This window comes from Haliotis rufescens, unplaced genomic scaffold (genome assembly GCF_023055435.1).
Source record: "Haliotis rufescens isolate VD_foot unplaced genomic scaffold, xgHalRufe1.0.p SCAF_1, whole genome shotgun sequence".
In the NCBI taxonomy this organism is placed as follows: Eukaryota; Metazoa; Mollusca; class Gastropoda; order Lepetellida; family Haliotidae; genus Haliotis; species Haliotis rufescens.
Window position 1 is genome coordinate 30,075,889 of NW_025963779.1, and position 21,614 is coordinate 30,097,502.

Below are 21,614 nucleotides of genomic sequence, written 5' to 3' on the forward strand. Positions count from 1 at the left end.
GGTGGGTCAGGATACCCTCACCGTTTCGCGAACACCTGGAATCATCACCACTTGATACTGATTCATAAACACATTCTCGTGATATAATCGGAATTGTAAGATGAAACTGATTTAAGTCGAGATTTCTTGTATGGAAATGGTTTTGTCGCTTTTATTTATATTTGAGCTAAATACACATCTCTGTCGTAGAAAGTCCAAACTACATCTATGGAGCATACATGGGGCACAGAAACAGGGTTGCCACTACTGGTGTGATCATTTTCACGGTTCACAGTGATCGCTTCTATTGCCTCAAATGCTGCCACCACCAACTGAGGGCCTTGACGTACACTTTCTCATATTGTACGAGCGCTTCAGACAATGTCTTAAATCCTTCACTGCCACGAAATCCGTTGTACAGAGTGGCGTCCCTTGGGCATGCGATCTTACGGCCATTGCATATTATCCAGTTTCGCCCTGGTTGCCACCTAACCTTTCCCAGGACAAGATGAACACCCGTACCCGATGTACACAAAGGTCTTGACAACGATCACCGGCTGTGTCATACCCCACAAAAAGATGGTACTTGCTGCTACCCTGTCTGGCGCTCGACATTAAGGGGCTCGGAGTCAGTATACTGTGTCTGAGTGGGGTATTCATGTTAAACTTCTGTGTCGTATCTCAGTGGGCTAGCACTATAAATTGGCATCAGTCCGGACTAGTACAAGCAACCACGCACACACGTACACACACACACGTACACACACAGACACACACGCACACACGCGAATGCACGTCGCTATATAAGTGCAATAATCTTGGACGCGACGTAAACCCCATTTCATACCCACATCACCACCTCTTTAATCAGCACGTTCGCATTTGACAGAATCCAAGATATCATAAAATTGACTGTATGAAAATTATTTATTTGACAGACAGAGCTTTTTCCACACCTAGACCATAATTTTCGCTCACAATATTCAAATGTAAATTTCATCTGGATCCATATCTTCAGTCCCCAGGGACTCTGTAGAACGTCCAGTTCGGATGTTAGATAATATGAAAGGCACCACTCGGTAGTCGGTAGATCCACGGTGGTGACAGAATTTATCGGTATTTAGTGTCTTTCTTTTTCTGGTTGGGGAGATTGGCTCGGTACCACTCCTTGATTTCTTCCATGGTCTGCGGCAGCTCGTGACCACGTGTTTCCGGTAGGAACTGGATGAGGAAGCCGGCAAGGAGGCACATGACCACAAATATGGCTCCCGGGCCCCAGGCCACCATCTTTTCCTGCAGGGAACAGAGGGACATGGCATGACAACAGGAGAACACAGGCGTCTCTTACGCGTTTGGAGATACTTGATAGCGGAAATGGTTAAAGCTTAATCTAGATTCACGGGGCCTTACTTACAAGCATTGAGGCGAATGGTGACACTATGCCCCCCAGTCTGGATACACAGGCCGCCGCACCTAGACCCACGTTCCTGGAAGGCAAACACACACGCTGTCAGGTTACAGAAGGTAGCTGGGCTGCCGCAGGTACGACAGGTAGAGACACCTGTGACGAGAGCAGCCTCGTGTTGGAGCATTTAGAGATCACTGTCCTAATGATTGAGAGGAGAGCTCTCCTGTGTTTAACAGTGGGATCACTGAGGGATTACTGACCTGAGGTTTGTAGGGAAGAGTTCCGGAGTGTAGATAAAGAGAATGCCGAATGCTGTCGTGATGGTCAGCTTCCCGATCATGGACAATATGGTGGCGGCGATCTGGGCAGCCTGACTGTCAACTGAACACAAGGAGGTCACCCGAGACTTTTTTCACCACCCTCAGATATCTCTTACGCATTTAGAAGCGGTAGACTTGACATTTATACACATATTTTTCTATATTAAATGGTATACTATATTCTACCATGAATTTGGAATTTACTCGATTCTGATTGGTCAATCAGAGGCTATTTAATCACAATAAACCCCCTTTGATTGAAACAGCTGGTTTGACGGCCGCATCACCGCGGAAGCTAATATTCATAGAATAGTACTCTTTTCAGTCATTGTCGGTAGGCATATTTAAATAACTGTATCTACAATTACAGGTTACAAAATGCACAGATGCGGTTACTACAATATTCAAAGGATGTGTGGCAAAACATTTCGTGCAAAAAAAATGACAGAAATCAACAAAGGGAATGTATTTACGTTTTGGAGACAAGAGAGAGCTTGAAATTTGGGCGTTATTCTATATACGACTGTGACGTCATATCTTTTGCGTCACAATGAGCGATATGATGTCATAATGGTGAGTGAAAGCCTTGCAAAGCTTGCTTTGTTTTCTTTAGGAATGCCCACCTCATGTTAGCTTACCAAGTTGCCTTGCTTATATGCTTTCAATGCCTGTCATATGTTCGAGTGAAGTATTACAGTGTAAACAAACTGCTTGAGTATATACAGCACCATATCTTGTTCGGTGATTCCGTAATTCAGATCGATAATTATCCCACTCAAAACACTGAACTCAACCCATGCCGCTTCACTCAGTATATTTGCTAACACCAAAGAGTTCGCGTTTTATTTAGTCATGATAGAATGGAGATAAACATACTGTGTTTTCAATTTAGAGCTAGGTTACCTGTAGATTTAACCCCGCTAAATTTAACATTTGAAACCTCACGCTGCGCGTTCGTTTCCAAATTCAAACACAGTAACTATGTTTATATCCTAATTAACCATAAACAAATCTCAACTGTTCCCGTCATGTTTTGCGAACTTATCCGTCTTTTCCGAGGTATTATGTAGGTAACAGAAAACGCAGAGTGGGCCCGAGTTGACAGGGTCAGCTATGCACATGTTATTATGCACTGTTGTTGTTGCATTAAGTGTTTAAGAGGTCGCCTTCTGCTTAAGCAATTTCGGCTGACCTGTCCCTCTTTGGGACTCCTGTGTGTGAGAAGGGTCCACATATCTATTGTGAGTTCGGTGTTCACATAATTTCTGTTTTTGCGTTGATATGATTTCTATTTTCTTATATTGATATGATTTCATTTTTAGCCTTGGCTGCTCTGTTTATATACGTTCGAGCAGCTGTCCATCTCTCAGAAATAGAGTTAGTTCGGCCTTCGCTATATAGCATCTCTTGGCTTTAGGAGATCTATGATCTTGTTTTAACCTAGCCCGGGCTCATATTATGCACTGTCCGTAACGGCCTTAAGTACCTGCACATGTACATATGCTGGCTGGGGAGCACTGACCCGTGCAGGGGCTTACCCACGAATGTCTTGAGCAGGACGGCCCCTAACAGACTCACTCCAGCTGTTGTGTGAAACATCAGCGACGGCTTCTTCCGGCCAAACCTTCAAGAAGATAACAAACTGATGGCCAATTACGATAAGGCGCTGTTGATTCCTGTTGCTTAAGTGACACCTTTTTTAAGATTCCCCCCACATAACCAGATTAGTCCTCTCATACAAAGAGGAAACTCCTCTCCTATTAAAACATGAAACCTCGCAAATTTGCGAACAGATTTTTCTATTCTCGGATGTTAACAGCTTTTGCAGCCGCTTGAGACATATTCTCAGTGTGAAAGATTGAGCCACCCATACCTTTAAACCTACCCATCACCACCCCCACCCTCACCCCTACCCACAACCCAGCTATCAGCTCCACCAACCACCCAGCCCCACCCTTACCCTCAGAGCCACCCATACCTTCAAACCCACCCATCACCACCCCCGCCCCAACCCCTAACCACCTCTCAGTCCTCAGCCCAACCCACCACCCAGTCCCACCCTACCCTCAGCCCCACCCGCTACAACCTCCACCCATCCTCAACCCCACCCACCACCCAGCCTCATCGATACCTTGAGAGCCCCCCTACCCTGAGCCCCACCCATAACTATTCCCAATCCCTACCCTGTGCCCCAGCCGCAACCACCCACATCTTCCGCCCAACCCCCATGCCCGCCCCCACCCACCCCCTACCCACCACCCAGCCCTCAGCACCGACCACCACCCAGCCCTCAGCACTGACCACCACCCATTCCACAGGTACCTCTCGAGTGTCAAAAAGATGAGGAGAGCTGCCGGGACTTCCACCACGGAGTTGAAGAAGTAGTTAAGGTAGCGGTTTCCTGCCAATGTTGATGATGTCATATACAGGCCGTAATACACCAGAGAGTCCACCACCCTGAAGCAGCGACAAGCGTGTCATTTCTAATCAAGAAAGCAGGGGCCCGTTTCACAAAGCGATCGTAGCGCTACGACTACCGTGACTCGTATACTTTAACATAGACTTACGACCGTCTTAGCGCTACGATCTCTTTGTGAAACGGGCCCCAGGTCCCTTAAAATGTCGAAAAAGTTTTGTTTTAAAGGTGGAATTTTTCAACCATTACTTACCAACAATACCACACAATAAGTGCGTTTTTAAAAATCATCCTGTTCTTCAGAATATCAAGCAGATTGTACTTTTTAGTAGACTTGTGAGTTTCTCCAGTGATATCCTCGTCGCCATTCGTCTCTCCAGCCTGAGCCACAACACTGTTCTCATTCTGGGCATTCAGAAGCGCTGTCTTAGCCTCGTTCTCAACAGTAGCGTCCATCCCATTCTCCTTGGCGTCAGTACAGTCGTGTACAGTAACCTCAACGACCGTATTCTGGGTGCCATTGGCAATCCCGTTCCCTAGTTGCTCTATGTCCCGAGTGGCCTTGTCTGAAGCGCTGAGTGCCACTTTCACCTCCGAGTACCTGTACGACGCCATCACGTCATCTATTGGAACATTGTTAATCTTGGCGGCCTTCTTCAATAATCTTTCCACTTCTTTTGTTTTTCCATTGGCCATCAACCACCTGAGTGTCTCATCCAGTGTGCTAGTCAAAGAAACAGGCTGATCATTATCAGGCAAGAAATAAGAGATATTGATAGGGAAAACATACTGGAGTTCAGTTAAAATGCAATCTCACTCTACGAAATGCTGATGGAAGGAATGCAGTAGAAATTACAAATAAAGCCCCCCAAGGTACAAATTGTTTGACGGTCACGTTGCCGGACCGATACTTACAAGGGCAAGATGAGGGAAAATGCAGCGGTCAAGGCCACCGTGAGCTGCAGATATCGCCAGCTGACGTTACGGAGGAGGTATGCGAGGGGCGCGAGGGTAACGAGTGAAACACCCCACAAACAACTCCCGACCGAGCCTGCTTTGAACCTCTTGTTTGTAGGTACCCACTCTATTATCATCGTCGCTATGGTCAGATCCGTCCCCTACATAGATATAAGGCAGCATGTTAACTGTCTCCATCGTGATGGTGCTGGAATGTTGCCTTAAAGCCGTGTAAGGTTTTACCCATAAACTTTCAGATATTTTACTCTTCCAAAAAAATCAAATTCACATGTGATAAAACAATACATGTAATCATCAAAATTGTATTGACACATTTTCAGGAAATTCAATGTGGCATTTAAATACGAGTATAATAGGTATCAGTTTTGAACCCAAGTGATAGGGTACATACATTCAATTTGATGACGATTCTGTACATGTTTAAGACCATTGTTTATTACGATACACAATTCTCGTACTGCGTGCATTTGTACTTGGAGCTAATGTACGTACCTGCTGGAAGATCCCGCCAATGAATCGGAAAGTCGCGAACACGGCATAGTTTGGGGAGAAAGACAGAACGAGTCCTGAGACCATCAGCCCCATCAAAGAGATTGTGTATGTCCACTTCCGGCCGAACCTGTCCGAGAGAGACGAACACAAGATGGCGCCCGAGGCTTGCCCCAATACAAACAGCGTCTGAGTGAGTTCCGAAAGTGACGCCTGCCCACACACCAGATCCCACTGGAATAATAATAAGTTCACCAAGTTCACCATTAACTCAAAGTACTTAAGAATTGCATCAGTATCGCCCGGGGGGGGGGGGGGGGGGGGGGGGGGGGCTGGTTGTAGCCTAGTGGTTGAACGTGCGCTCGTCACGCTGAAGGACTGGATTTTTATACCCGTCATGGACACAATGTACGGAACCCAGTGTCACCCGCCGTGATGTCAGGGAGTTGTGTAATATCCTGTCGTGTTATCAACTTCTGCTTCTTTGCCAGGGCTATTCATTAATTATGGATAAGAGGATAAGAAGGATATCCTTATATTCGAGTACCGTAATGGTCTTGTCAGAATTCATGGAAATACAACTGAAACATTCTGGCATTTCTTTCATAAGATCATTGACACACACACATGTAACTATTTCTGCATTCTCTCACCGTGGCTCAAATTTTACAAAACCCCAAGTACTGCCTCACACAGGGTTAACTGGTCCAGGGTTTAACATGTTCGATCGTCACACTGATGAACTGCAGGTTCTATTCCCAAAAAGACCGCCTCCGTGGTCTAGTGGTAGAGCGTCCGCCCGGAGAGCGGAAGGTCCAGGGTTCGATCCCGGGCCGCGTCATACAAAAAGACGTTAAAAGATTGTACTTGTTGTTGCCCTGTCTGGCGCTCGGCATTAAGGGGCTAAAACAAGGACTGGTCGGCTCGGAGTCAGTATACTGTGTCTGAGTGGGGTATTCATGTTAAACTGCGGCATGGTATCTCAGTGAGCTAGCACTATAAATCGGCATCAGTCCGGACTAGTACAAGCAGCCACACACACACATACACGTGCATGCACGTCGCTATATAAGTGCAATAATCTTGGACGCGACGTTAAACCCAATTTCACCTCACCTCTATTCCCAAAATGGATGTTGTCATAATTGTTATTGTTGGAATAGCAGCATAAAAACACATGCACTCACTCGCTTACTTGCAAACCCTATACGCTCCTTCCTAGAACGCCTGATAAGAAGTATCAATGTTGATGTATAAGACAAATGATTTGGTTCAATGAACGACGTAATAACACATTATTTATGGACATGTTCAACTGTTGAAGGAGTCTGTACCGAGGTTCAGGCATACACTTACATCCGACACAATGGAGACCTGCTTGTGTTCCAGGTAGGCGTTTCCGGCTACACAGTATGTACGGTCAGTCAGGATGCCCTGGCTTGAGTTGGTGTCAACGAAGATGTCACACTCGCTGTATCTGATGCTGCTGCCGTTCCGGACAGTCAGACCCAACTGAGATGTGTTGCTCACCTCACTGCATGTGTGTGGGGCATCATAACCTGGAGAAGCAAGTGGCATGAGTAGGGTTGTTGCAACGGGCTTTGGGGTTGCACCCTTTAGGAGCTACCTTTGGGTAATGCCGTTCCGTGTTGCCATTGGCTGTCTAAGACATCAATCTGCAACTCGCATGGACGTGAGAGTCCGGGAGCGATGGATCCGAAGACGTTACACCTTATTATCTGCATAAATATTCTTGTACTGCCGCACACCATTACACGGATGAAAACAACAAAAAGGTTTGATACCACATTAACTTAAGTAAACTCCAGTCGATCTCTGAATACACAACTTACTGGACCGGACAGGCTCGTCACAACTGGAGCGACTGAACTCAATTTCAAGATCGCACTATGTCCTTTTTTAAGGTGTTCAAGCCCCGAGTCACCACTTTGACTCGTTAAGAAGCATATCAGACAATGAGCACATGTGTCGTGAGGTCAAATTACTGAATATTACAAACCAATCATTTATCCTCTATCGATTCCATTTATTCATTTCAAGACTTTTTTGCCATCGTTTCTAGATTCGGTTCCTCTTTACCAAAAGCAAACACAACATCGAAGATAAGCCACCAACGGTAGCCACTATTTTCAATGTCTAACTTGTCAGAATTTGTTTGGCGGATGCATTTTTGCTTCATACCAATTTGAATCAGAAGAGAAGATTCGAACCAATGAACCGCTGAATTGAGATAGAAATGAGGAAATAACCCTTCACAGATATATATTCTTGTGGCATATTTGAACTGCTTGGCCTCAATCGGGTCATTTCTTGTAACTCGGGGCAACTGCTTCCATTGCAGGGGTTATATTCGTTATATAAATAGTGATAAAGCGCTGAAATAATTTTGTTCCCAAATAACTTTAAATCACAGTGATTGAGTTATTTTGAAGTTCTATGTTTGTACCAATTGGTAACCTGTTTAACAGCACTGCATATTTAGAATGACTTCGACGGGGTTGAACTTGACCAAAATAGTTATTCACAGTGACAGAGGGATTTACAAATTGATTTACTCGGGGACTGCGCCTGCTGGCACAAGCTCATTGCCAACGGAAACCACCCTGAAATATGGTTGAATACCGCCGTTTTTAGCTCCAGACTGCTCATTTTTGTGACCGATGACCGCACGACCCAGTCACAGTGGTTAGTGTGTGCTTTACGTAATTGTGTGTGTTCTGAGATAGAGTTCATCACGTTTCCTAAGATGTTGTTCTGATATGGAATGTAAGTCTAACAGGTTATCCGCAACCATTGTTACGAGCTGTTTAAATGCATTCAAGCGTAGGTTATCGATAGATCGATCTTTTCATATGCAAGGTTTTTGTGTGAAAAGGCATGTTAATTTTGAAGTATCGAATGGAGTTGGATACCTGATATTAATCCATTGTTGACCAATCAGGATCAAGCACTCTTTCGTGTCATGGTAGAATGTGTTGATATGTAGACGTGACTTACCCACAAAGATGTATGCGAGGATGTTGAGTGACCCTGGCAGGACGGACGCGTAGATGAGACACATCTGGGTCACCTGGTACCGCCCATACCACTTCAGTGTGTTCAGCACGCGGTCAAGGTTAGCGTGATCCATCATGTCTGGCAGAACTTGGAAAGAAAAAGCGACGATCATAAATGTGAACATAAACTGTTATTCGAAGCTAGAATTCAATGGGGGGAGGTGAAATGGGGTTCAAGAGTTGTTCTCATTATATACACTGCAAACACGAAAACGTCGTTTTTTCCCGTATATGGTCATTGGACGGAAAAACGACTAAAAATTCTTTAAAATTGATTAATTGGTGAGCGTCTAGAAAGTGTGCAGAAAAGGGTCGAGTTTTTCAAGGGTAAAATGGACGGAAAAACGATGCTTTTTGCTCCGCCTTGTACAACTGTTAACGGCCAATCAGATGGCACTGGTCCCCCGACGCACGTGATTCCTAAGGCTTCCTTTCGAAAGCTTTAGGTTTCGTATTTCTGGCAAGCCTTGCTCTAGTATCTGTCGCGCAGAGTGCAGCGAGATTTGCTGATAAGCCAGTTTTAGGATATGTAACATTTTAATGGAATTCAGGCACGCGCCAAGATGTCAAACCAAACAATGTTACCAAGTTTATTGTGGTAACATATCCCTCGGCTATGAACAGTTACCCCTATCGGATAATGGGTTGTGTTTCATTTGGTTATAATAATAACTAATTTTTTAATGTGAAGTTTACAAGATATACGGCTAGGACGAGAGGTCGGTCACATGACGTTCTTCACGTGACTGTATTCTTGAAATGGCGTAAACACTGACTACTTCCACATTCCTGGGGAAACCATTGGAATTCCCTGGTACGAATTCATACAGAAGCGTGGTTGCATGCCCGTTTAAGGATACCCTCGCTACAACCAATCCCAGAGAAAAAAAACAAACGAAAAAAACATCCAAACTATCGTAGTGACAATCTACAGCAATCTATGAATTTACCTTAGTATCTATTTGACACATCTTTACAATCACCTTTCAACGATCGGCCAATTGATCAGTGATGACACAGGCTTGAAAGAGCCACAGATTAATTAACAACTTCGGGAATATCTCCCGTCACGTTTATCGTGTCGGCCATTTTGACGTATTGTACTTGATGTAAATGTATTACGACGCTCTGTCATTGTAATTGTCTTACTGACGTAATTCTGAAAAATATCTTCTCATCTAATGAGGATATTGTTTGGAATATATTTCTTGTAAACATACTAAAACATGGGGGGGGGGGGGGGGGAGGGGGAACTATTTTAATCCGGGATGGCCTATTAAAGTTAGCAGTAAGTCAAGGCACCATGCGTGTATATGATCTGTTATTATATGTGTTTAAATTACGGTTTGGGGCGTTAATAAAATACACTGACGCAAGTATATTCTATTCAAATCAATTGGATAATTGAATATGCTTTCTTTTACATATTACATAACAGCACTGCACAACATTTGAACAGTTGCAGTAACACACTACGCGTATATATATACGGTAATCGCATTAAACACCATTTTCAACTCTACAGTATTTCAGTTATATCACGGTGTACAGACTGATGTGGGATTAAAATCCGAATTGGTTCAGGCCATCCAACGGGTGTTCGGGAAAAGGTGAGCGTATCCTGCCACACAAGTGGCACCCGTCACAAACACATGCAAGGACAAGTCAATTGTTCACCTGAACAAAGCACGGAAACACACAATGATGCCCGTCCTCGAGTCCATAACGTTTTATTGTGAGCTCTTCTCTAAAAGTGCTTAGTGTTCGACTCCCATTTCCAAACACGTAGTACCTCATCAACAATCCACATACCTCTAGTGCAGTGGTCTTCCGGAAGATCTTACTTTTGACTGCATTAGACAACTGACGAGTGCACGCCTGACCTGTGACCTCGTTGCAATCCTCATGAGGTGTTTGCCGAAGGGAGAGGGGTAGGAAATGTGTGCTCCAGCCCAGCGCAGAGCTCGCGACACACTGTCTACTGAATGTTGTATACAGTATATTGCAGTTGATATACTGTATACTGCATGTGATACTTATTAGCGGAAATGTTACAACTTTCAAGATTCAAGATTCAATTTGCATTTATTTCATATACAACATACCGCCGTCATATATCACTGGAATACTGCTGAGAGCGGCGTTAAAACAATTTGTTTTCATAATGGAGCGCTGCAGTCATTTAAAATAGAACCGTAAACATATGTAGTACCAGAGACCATATAATAGATTATATGGTCTCTGGTAGTACAAACTTACTCACTCTGTTTCGAATATTCAGCAGAAAATATATTATTAACCAGGTCTTTGGGAAGAGATATCAGATTTTTATAAGCAGTCACAGGGATGATAAAGGACCCCTCGCTGATTAGGTTCTTGTTTACTTAAAAGCAGAGTTGGCCATGTTAGATGATATAACCAAAACCCAGGAGCTCCGGCGGGGGGCAATCTGGTCTTGTTAGTGTATGGTATGAGCTGTGGCGTTGACCCAAGAGAATAATGTAAAAAATGAGACCAACTCAAGTCTATAATGATTGGGAAAGTCTAGATTTCCACAGCCCTAGCCTGAAATTAAGAATTGTTCTAGGCTTCATTTTAATTGTATTATGTTCATTTTGTAGACATGGATGGACCAGCCAGGAGAGAAATTGATGGAATATTAATATCACATGTTACCACTGATCCAGTAAAATTCATCACACAATAATATATTAGTATTTGACATTACGGCATTTGATTATTAGGGCATGATCATGTACATGTTCACTGTAGTAATGTACACACCAGTCAACTTGATTATAATTTTTATTATAGTGTAGCGCGGCATCAACGATTACTTTATGATATCCTCACTTGTCATCGATATACTGACATCGAACAATGGACGACAATTCGAAATTCTTATAAATAGCTTCAATAGGAACAGCGGCGGTGTCAGTACAATTTTCCTAGTTAAAAATACGTCTCTACAAAATATAGTCTGAAGCAGACAAGAACAATATTTTTTTATTAATGCTTACTTTCATGGATAGAATTGAGGCAATCTAGGCTTGCCAAATCGTTCTAGACTTGAGCTGGATTCCTTTTAAATTTATTCTCTATGGTCTTGGAGACGAACGGGCGTCAGTATCGCATGGAGAACTGGGACAGCCTGAATCAGTGTAATCGGATATGTTGTGGAGTTTCGGTTTTGGGCTGTTTGCTGAATAGAACAAGGGCTCACGAACAAGGGCACAATGTAGAGATTAAATCATTACCACCTCTCTTTATATCAGATATGTTATTGTGATTTGAAATCTCTTTTGGAGAATTGCGAGTTATGTATACTCTGTATTCTTTCGTCATGGTAGCATATATATTTTCTATGTTGCTTTTTGAATTATCCACGAATAATAATAACTAACAATGTAAACCTCTCTTTGGAGATATACAATAATACTACTGAAGGGCATATCTGAAAATTGGGACTTATCGATAAATATTTCTTTCTTAAATACTACCCGTTACAGGCATTCTGATCATTATATTATACTTTGTACAGTTTAAAAGTCAAATAATGGCAAATTGTGTATCTTTCTACATTTTGAATTAATTATAATTTCTGCAATAAAACCTTAGCATCAGATAGTGATATAAACGAATATGATCTATACTGTGATCAATGAATTATCAATTTCGTATTATGAATTAGATAAACAGAAATATGATAGTAAAACAAATTATTTTAATCTGTTCGTGTGAGTAGGTAACGAGAGATCTAGGCAACTCACTAACGTAGCTATTTGTGAAAAATGAAATATTAAAAGTTTAGGGGGTTGAACATGTACATTGAATGACAGGGAAAAAAGCAACACAATAATTAAATTATGAATCAAATTATGTTATAAATATAACAGAAAATATAGAAATATGAGTTTAATTTATCATTGTTGGAAGGTGTTTAATAATAGAATTTGTTTGTTTGTTGTTTAACGCCGCACTCAGCAATATACCAGCTATATGACGGTGGTTCGTAAATAATCCAGTCTGGACCAGACAATCCAGTGATTGACATCAAGAGCACCGATCTACGCAATTGGGATACGATGACATGCATCAACCAAGTCAGCGAGCCTGACCACCCGATTACGTTAGTCGCCTTAGTACAAGCATGGGTTGTTGAAGGCCTATTCTAACCCGGATCTTCACGGGTATTTTTTCAATAATAAGGTACAATGAAATTCTGTATATGTCCATAATAAGTGTGTATAAGTAAATGGATAATATATCCATACACGCCAATTAAATGGCTGCATATGGTTCTTTGAACTCTTTTACAAGTCTATATTTCAAGACATGTATTTGATATTCATAATAACTCCACAATAGCTACACAATGGCGACAAAACGGTACCAGCATCACAGATATCTATATAATTACTTTTAAGTTAAATCATGTATCTAAATAGTAAATTAGAAGGATTAAATATATACACTTCCGACATTTTTCGGGGTTTTTTTCGTTTGGAGAGAGGAGTAGTGACAGTAGTGACTGGTATCTGATGGGTGCAACAGGTGTCGAGTGGCTGTCTCAGATGGCTCTAATTTCGTTTCTCTAAAGATCACGACGGCGATACAGACCGTGATGTAGTTTGTCTCACAGTCCCTGAACCATATTATTTTCCCTTCCGCCCAGGCCTTACTGCAATGCTGTAGCCCCAAATGAAACAAGCCTAGATGTTCAACGGGTTCAGGCTGAAATTTCCATCTCACTTGGGCTCCTTTTAAATTTAAATATAGTTTCTCGTTTTAACCAAAAAAATGTATTTTCAGAGACTAAGCGTTTGTCTAACCGTGAAGTACAACGATCCAAAAGATCCCATGCATGTCTATATTTCTTCAGACAGACTCTTCATGGTCATATCTTTATGTACCAAAAACAAATGAATTAAATATTACAGCACTGGTGAATAGTTTATATGCGCATGTAAGCGTCGATCTACAATATCCTTTGCGCAAAATACATATATACTGATGAATTAACGTAGTAACACTACGCCAGGTCCAAATTCAAGTCATAAGTTCATGGTCCGTCTTGTATGTTGGAAACCAATATCGCAACATGGCTGAACGTGGTATTTACCCGATTACTCACATAATTATTCCATTTTCTTCGCGCACGTTCTACAATCATCTACGATCACTATCTATAAGGAGGTATATCTATATTCATCCAAATTTACATACATATATGTCCACATACATATGTATTAAGCAAGTCCCACATTCTTCCTTAAAAGATAAATGCTAAGCATTTCCTCTGTATGTATTTATTATGTAAAAATCGTTTTTATGTCAACGCTGATGCAGTGAACGTACCACAGACCTGATGCTAGAATAACATCTAATCTCTGAAATGAACATATTTTACAGAAAAACCCAGTTGTTAAACAATAGTTATAAAGTATAACAAAAAAGGAGCCAAGAGACTTTCTTCATTTTGCCAAATTTTGGGCTGTATTGGACATATTTGTTTCGGGGTCTGTATGACAGACACACTTATTCTTTAAAGTATAAAGATAAGTACATGTAATTATAGATGTGGTATATATTCAAATATGTTTGTGATTAACCCGACCTTGAAAAATATTGAAGGGTGAGTGGTAACTATTTATGTCATTATTTCGAATTAGAATGATAGCACATCAGAAAAGCATGGCACTTTAATATACGTATCTTGTTAGCCCAATAGTGTTTTAAGTAAGAGCAACATGTATATCGAGAGTATAGGTTTGGTGCGTGACTTACCCCACATTACTGTCAGAAAGTGTGCATGCTCTGTTTATCGGGAATGAATGACATAAGGCGATTCATGCGGGTAAATACGATCTACTTCAGAACTAGTATAGATTACTTTAGGTTAGGAGGAAATGTAAGCAAGCTTCGTGCTCAGGGGGTTGTTTGGGCGGGCTTAAAGGATTCGGGTCCTGGCTTGGTCTTTGTATAGGACGTGTAGCTGGCAAATCCAGGTTTGACGTATCAATGACCAAAATGATGTCTGATGCAATTCTCTATTTTGAGTTGTACCGTGTGTTTCCGTGCCTTTTCGGGTGAACAATTGGCTTGGCTTTACATGTGTTTGTAGCGGGTGCCACTAGTGGATCGGGATGAGCTCGCCTTTTTGCGAGCACCCAGTGTCATCATTTTATAAGGTGAATAATGAAACATGCATGCTCCTGGTGTTTTCGGAATCGTGCAGTTGGCGCTACTTTTGGCAAGGGTTTCTTGTGATGATGGAACGGCTTATGTCGTTTTTGTCAACTGATATAATCAACTGTGATATAATGTCAGGGTATATGGTCATGTAATTAAGAAACAAACCGCAAGTGGGAGTTGTTTATTGTACGATAAACAACGACCACGACTCGTTTATTTCCTTTATGAGATATCAACATTACGTACGACCGCGGCAATGCCAGATAAATCCATTTTATGAACAGGAGGGTTTGAATTTGGTCTTTCCCGCATATTCTCACAATTTTCTCGTCTGTACCTTTTCACCCAATACCGATTAACATTTCGCTCTCACTTTCTGATGCGTTTGTTCGGGCATTGCATTTATCTACCTTCCCCTGCTACATCTATAAAGAACAACTCACTGGACACTTCCCTCTCACAAATAACGTCAAAGTTACGACGTCCTCAAGTTGCGAGTGCATGTTCCGTTTTTTTCGTTTTTGTTGTTCTTTGTGTAACGCCGCAGGTAGCAATATTCCAGTTATATGACGGTGATCTATAAATAATCGAGTCTGGACCAGACAATCCAGTGATTGATATCTCGACCACCGATCCACGCAATTGAGATACAATGACATGCATCAACCAAGTCAGCGAGCCTGACCACCCGATCCCTTTAGTCGCCTCTTACGACAAGCATAGTCGCCTATAACGGCAAGCATGGGTTGCTGTAAATCTATTCTTAACCGGATCTTCAAAGGTCAAGTGGGAATCAACTGATATGTTAAGATGAAATAAAACTGAATTATATGTGCTGTTTACATATCAAAGTTTGCCAAATTGTTACAAAATGTTTGGCCACAGCAAGGCTACGTATTCACAACTTATTGTGGTAGGCACAATATAACTCATGATTCTGGACTGAGGGAGGGCCGTTTTCCTCCTTGTGGGTCACCTGCTTGGCAATATGGGACGGGACAACTGCAGGGGGTGAGGGCAGTTAAGTTGATGGTACAGACAGATAACAGAGATCATTTTACAAATGTGAAACCTCATTCCACAAAGGAAGAGGCGAAAGCTGAAACTTGGTGAGATTTACAGAACAAAGGCAGTTATTTCTAGTTTCTTACTGACTCTCGAGGATACATTTAATAAAAATTCGTGTGTGCGACACGGCCACCAGTCACTAAATTTGGGTCACAATCTTTCTGTCTTCTTTCATTTGTCATCTGAAAAACCATCCCTTCGTGCACTTGTGCTTCCTGCTCAAGTTACCAAACACATCCTGTTTACGTACACGTGCAAGATATATATTACGCCGAGGAGAATTTACGGTTATACGTTGATACGTCTAACTGCTGGCATGGTACGCAATGTCATATTTCTTATCGCCAGGGATCACAGGTGTGATACCAGTCTCCCTCAAGGAGACGTCTGATTAAACTCTTTGCTTCGTCAATGCTTCGTCTAGCCCAAACCGGTAACTGGTACCACTAGCAACGATACAATGGCGTACAAAGACTTACAATGAGTCAAAACATCCGTCACTCGATTTCCATTTTGATTGATTGTTTGATTGATAGATTGATACATTGTGAGTGACTGTTTAAGTGTCATGTACAAATGAAAGTGGAATCCCGTCAATTAGGCGGACGAACCTTAAATCTATTAATAAACATTAAAATAAGCAATATCGGGAAAATGTATATGCATATACTATCTGGCAAAAAACACCAAGATCACCTTCTACAAAAATAAGTTTTAAAAGCCGGTTGATATTCTTTTGCGTATTTGACGATTATATAACTTTCGAAAGTATAAATCCTTTTCCTATACTCAGACGTTCCTGAGCCTTGCGCTTTCCTAATTATTTTGACTAAAATTATTACCGTTATCATTGTATTTGTTTAAATGGGAAATACGCGCCGATCAAGTACGTGCCATAAATTAAAGCGACATTGTACGATTCCGAGACTCATCACGAGACTGTGTTTATGAATCACTGTCAAATAGTGGTGACATATAGTGGAAACAATACGCGAAATCGCGCATGCACAGAACGGAAAATTTGGACAAGGCATTAAGCAATCCACATGCGCAGAACGATTGATTTCAGTACTTCCGCTAAGCGCTTCGAGAACAGCGTCAAACCCGGGCCTGTAATCTAACACGCGAGAACTGACCAATGAAATCTGAGAAGTAGGAATACCGGTAGACGCTGTTGCTTGATTGACAATGCCAATCAAGAAAGGGAGAAGCTTGATGATATCGTTCTCTCCCAGTAAATTCCGATGTCAAATAACGACGTTATTTGGACGGAAAAACGATGGTTTGAAAGCGTCCAAATAACGTCGTTTTTCCGTCCAATGACCATATACGGAAAAAACCGACGTGTTTCGTGTTTGCAGTGATAGTGCCGTGCATACACGTGTATATGTGGCTGCATGTGCTTGTCTGGGTTTATGTCGGGTGAATGGTGCTAGCCCAATGGGATACCACGCCACTAAGATAAGTGCAATGAACTTAACGATATGCCCCCCCCCCCCCCCCCCCCCCCCCCCCAACACACACACACACCCCATCCCCATCCCCATCCCACAAGGTTCTCTGGAGAATATAATAGTATACCTTACAGAGCACATATATTCCACAGATATCATTGCCCTAAGAAACGACAGGGTCAATACAAAAATATAATGACGTGGCCTTTATGATTACAATTCACAAATCAACTTTAAAGCAGAAATCAGATATGAACGCTTCCCTCATTTGAACCGAGAATATAGAAACCTCGATGATCTCTGGCTGACTAGATATTTCTTCATATGGAGAGCTATTGTATCTGAGTAAAAGGGAGGTCGGGTAGCCTAGTGGTTAAAGCGCTGAAGACCCGGGGTCGATTCCCGACATGGGTACAATGTCTGAAGCCCATTCCTGGTGTCCCCTGCCGTTGCTGGAATATGGCTAAAAGCGGTGTAGAACCATACTCACTCTGAGTAAAAGATCTGATTAACTAAGAGGGCACTTGGGCCATAGCTTACAAAACATGCACTCGCACTAGGATTCGTTCAGTGAACCCACACTGAGCAAAGACAAAAGTCCAGTGAATCCCATTAACGTAACTAGTTAAAGCGCCAGGAGGTTAGTAAACAACGAATTTACTCTCTTGTCTGGTAGATTGCACTCGGCAGCTGTGGCGAGAAGGAGTATCCTGTTAAAGTTTATTGTCACGTGATATTCCTGTCTTCCGCTTAAGCCTGCTGTCACGCAATTCGTGACCAATTCGTGTTATTCCGGGACAAGCCGAATAGCAACTCGTGGCCATTTCTGCGACTGGGTTCCGTCTAAGCGCAAATGGGCATAGCTAAAAAATGTTAACTCTTTGCGTAACGATTCACGCTATATTTCCCCAATATATCATAATGTATATTCCAGATGCTATTTAAAACACAACGAGACTTACAGTATTATACATTACGGGGGCGGTCGGGTAGCCTAGTGGTTAAAGCGTTCGCTCGTCACGCCGAAGACCCGGGTTCGATTCCCGACATGGGTACAATGTGTGAAGCCCATTCTGGTGTCCCCCGCCGTGAAATTGCTGGAATATTGCTCAAAGCGGCGTAAAACTATACTCACTCACTCATTATACATTACGCCTGAACAGATTTAACTGTATCCTGAGGGTTTCTTTGACCTAAGTACTTGAAGTCGGGCGTAGGCTAATAATGACACCTCGGCAAAACGTCACCGATTTCATTTGGCGAAAACGGCTTCTGATTGTCGAACGAAAACGCCACCAGTATTTATGTTTGATATACTTATATTGCTTGGTTTATTCACTGCCCCCATTGCCACCACGTGTTACGGCTTCTCATTTTTCGATCCTCCGATAGGTGTCGCTTCGCGCAGCTCAGCTAGAATAGCACTGAACATAAGTCAGACCAGTCGAAATTATAGTCCCTAAAAAGCAACTTTTGAATCCGAGAAGAAAAAGCCGCGCCATATTTAACTACTTTTAAACTTGAAGTGTTTTTCCCTTTAAATACAGTTTCACCTTGACATTGAGTTAAATTGAGTACCGTTTTCGCCAATCGGTGCCGTTTCCGCCAATCGGTGCCGTTTTCGCCAAACGGTACCGTTTCCGCCAATCGGCGCCGTTTCCGCTCGGTGCCGATTTGATGAGGTGCCGTTTTAGCCATAATCCATAGCCAGTGTAAATAAGATTTGTTAGTTTTATTTACCTGTCAATTACTTGTTGTAGTATTGTGTAAATACACTTAAAATAATACCTCTGACAATCATTATGCAATCATTCACCTGTATTGTTTATGCAAATTATTATTAAATAGTTTTATTCCAAACGTTTTGGGGAGGTCGGGTAGCCTAGTGGTTAATTATAAGCGTTCGCTCGTCACGCCGAAGACCCGGGTTCGATTCCCGACATGGTTACAATGTGTGAAGCCCATTTCTGGTGTCCCCCGCCGTGATATTGCTGGAATATAGCTAAAAGCGGCGTAAAATCATACTCACTCACTCACCCAAACGTTTTGTTCCATCTACACGTTTAGGGTATAAACACATGAAACGAGCTATTGTCTCACAGACTAAACACCACCTGAATACAACACCCCCATAATAACCCAAACATGTTTAGGTATCATCAGGCTATAGGTTGAGGTGAGGTGAGGTGAAATGGGGTTTAACGTCGCGTCCAAGATTATTGCACTTATATAGCGACGTGCATGTACGTGTGTGTGTGTGTGTGGCTGCTTGTACAAGTCCGGACTGATGCCGATTTATAGTGCTAGCTCACTGAGATACCATGCCGCAGTTTAACATGAATACCCCTCTCAGACACAGTATACTGACTCCGAGCCGACCAGTCCTTGTTTTAGCCCCTTAATGCCGAGCGCCAGACAGGGTAACAACAAGTACCATCTTTTAACGTCTTTTGGTATGACGCGGCCGGGGATCGAACCCCGGACCTTCCGCTCTCCGGGCGGACCACTAGACCAAGGAGGCGGTCGGCTATAGGTTGAATGTGGATAAGATGTATAATATATAATATTAACATTAGATGTGCAAATCAGATTCACAGGCACTTGAATAACACATATACCACCAGGACTTACAACTTGGTACAATATTAGCATAAAAATGTACACATTAAGCAAGCTAATAAGGAAACCTGACACTTCTCACGTCAACAGACTCTATGGCACAGGTAGCGTGAAGGTAGCTTCCCGATGCAAGCATGTCCACTAGCCTATATCAAAGCCTAGTTTCTACCCTTGCCACATCAAGGTCGCTTTTCTTGGCTCGACCCTGGCGCCACCTCGCGAAGATCACGAGTTGTGCCCCTTTTAACGAAAACGCGATATCCAATCAGATCGCTGTTCTTATCTCGTATAGCACACAAACATGGCGACTACCATGGGCGACGACCTAGTCGATCAGATAACGAAAACATTCACGATTTCATCCTTGACACAAAAACATAGGCAATCGTTGGGGGGTTTAAAAGATGAAATAGATATATTCGTGTCAACAAAGACAGGCAGCGGTAAATCACATTTAAACGAAGGTGTTCCAGTCGTGGATGTTGATTTTGTGAAACGTTCTCTGATTGGACTATCGATAAGTGCGATTGTCCAATCATATTTAGCTCAGGAAAGTGGGCTTGATGCGGCAAGGGTGGAAAACAAGGCTTTGATAATAAGGTAAGTGGACGCACTTGCCTTGGGAAGATGCGTGAATGACGACAGATTAAGAGGTTGCAGGTTCGTATTCCGCCGAGGGTTAAAATTCTTTGTGTTCATAAATATGTTGTCTAATAGTACTTCTCTCAAACCGGAAGCTGAAACAATGACAGTATATATGATTGCTACTTAACCCTTTTTAGTTAGTGACGATAGACCACCTACTAATCAAACGAGTAAAAAATATACAAAGTTACGAGTAAAGTCTACTAACATATTAGTGTCTGAATGGACAGTTAAATGTACTTTGTTAGAGAACGTTATTAACTATCTCTGTCGGTGCATGGGCTAATATCATGGATGCTTGTACTTTAAAAGTTAAACAACTACCATTATGCAGCAAATATGGTTCCCCAAGGATAATAAACTATTTTCACTGCATTAACCTTAAACTTCTAAATACCTACACAGCAACTTGGAAGTCAATGTATGTTTCTCTAAACTTGATCGTCTGTTTGTTTGTTTAACGCCGCACCGTTTAACAGCTATATGACGGCTGTCTGTAAATCATCGAGTCTGGAACAGACAGTCCAGTGATTGGCATCATGAGCATCGATCCACGCAATTGGGATACGATGTCATGCATCAACCAAGTCAGCGAGCCTGACCACCCGATCCCGTTTGTCTCCTCTTACTACAAGCATAGTCGCCTTTTACGGCAAGCATGGGTTGCTGAAGACCTATTCTACCCCGGTTCTTCACGGGTCCTGTTGTTAATAGGGCGCATTGCATGTTTATATTGAGAATCTATTTTTCAAGTGACAATTATTCTTAAAGAGGGTCACCGCGCAATAAGATGGCTCTGATACATAACCCAAGACCTACCTGCAACGTCACGTTACTGGACCCCAGCAGAGAGGCTCCAAGACACGTCAAGCACCTTATAGCATCTGTCGTCACACTGCTGGCACGGAGAGTCGCCAGTCACGTGGGCAGGATCGTGCCTAGGCATCTGTTAACTTCACATTTGAA

The 21,614-nt window shown here is 42.4% G+C and overlaps 1 protein-coding gene across 4 annotated transcripts; it reads right to left on the reverse strand.

Annotated features, from left to right (window-relative positions):
- Positions 1 to 887: 887 nt before the first annotated feature.
- LOC124114082 (solute carrier family 22 member 3-like) lies at positions 888 to 21,614 on the reverse strand. Of its 4 annotated transcripts, none has more exons than XM_046474623.2 (11): positions 21,468 to 21,614; positions 8,609 to 8,755; positions 6,947 to 7,149; positions 5,594 to 5,824; positions 5,039 to 5,241; positions 4,377 to 4,847; positions 4,030 to 4,164; positions 3,246 to 3,331; positions 1,648 to 1,768; positions 1,394 to 1,466; positions 888 to 1,272 (listed from the first exon to the last, which is right to left on the reverse strand). In XM_046474623.2, the coding sequence occupies exons 2-11, from the start codon at positions 8,742 to 8,744 to the stop codon at positions 1,090 to 1,092; spliced, it is 1,842 nt and encodes a 613-aa protein (XP_046330579.2). In that variant the 5' UTR covers positions 8,745 to 8,755; positions 21,468 to 21,614; the 3' UTR covers positions 888 to 1,089. The 4 variants fall into 4 exon arrangements, with proteins under 4 accessions (XP_046330579.2, XP_048250422.1, XP_048250432.1 ...); XM_048394465.1 differs by lacking the exon at positions 21,468 to 21,614 and adding an exon at positions 20,618 to 20,737; XM_048394475.1 differs by lacking the exon at positions 21,468 to 21,614 and adding an exon at positions 20,622 to 20,711.

Coding starts and splice junctions, on each gene's coding strand:
- LOC124114082 (XM_048394465.1), bottom strand. CDS start 20,702: ATGAACACAAAGAATTTTAACCCTCGGCGGAATACGAACCTGCAACCT. Junction 7,150..8,608: donor CCTCGCATACATCTTTGTGG/GTAAGTCACGTC, acceptor TTGCTTCTCCAG/GTTATGATGCCCCACACACA. Junction 1,273..1,393: donor CACCATTCGCCTCAATGCTT/GTAAGTAAGGCC, acceptor TGTTCCCTGCAG/GAAAAGATGGTGGCCTGGGG.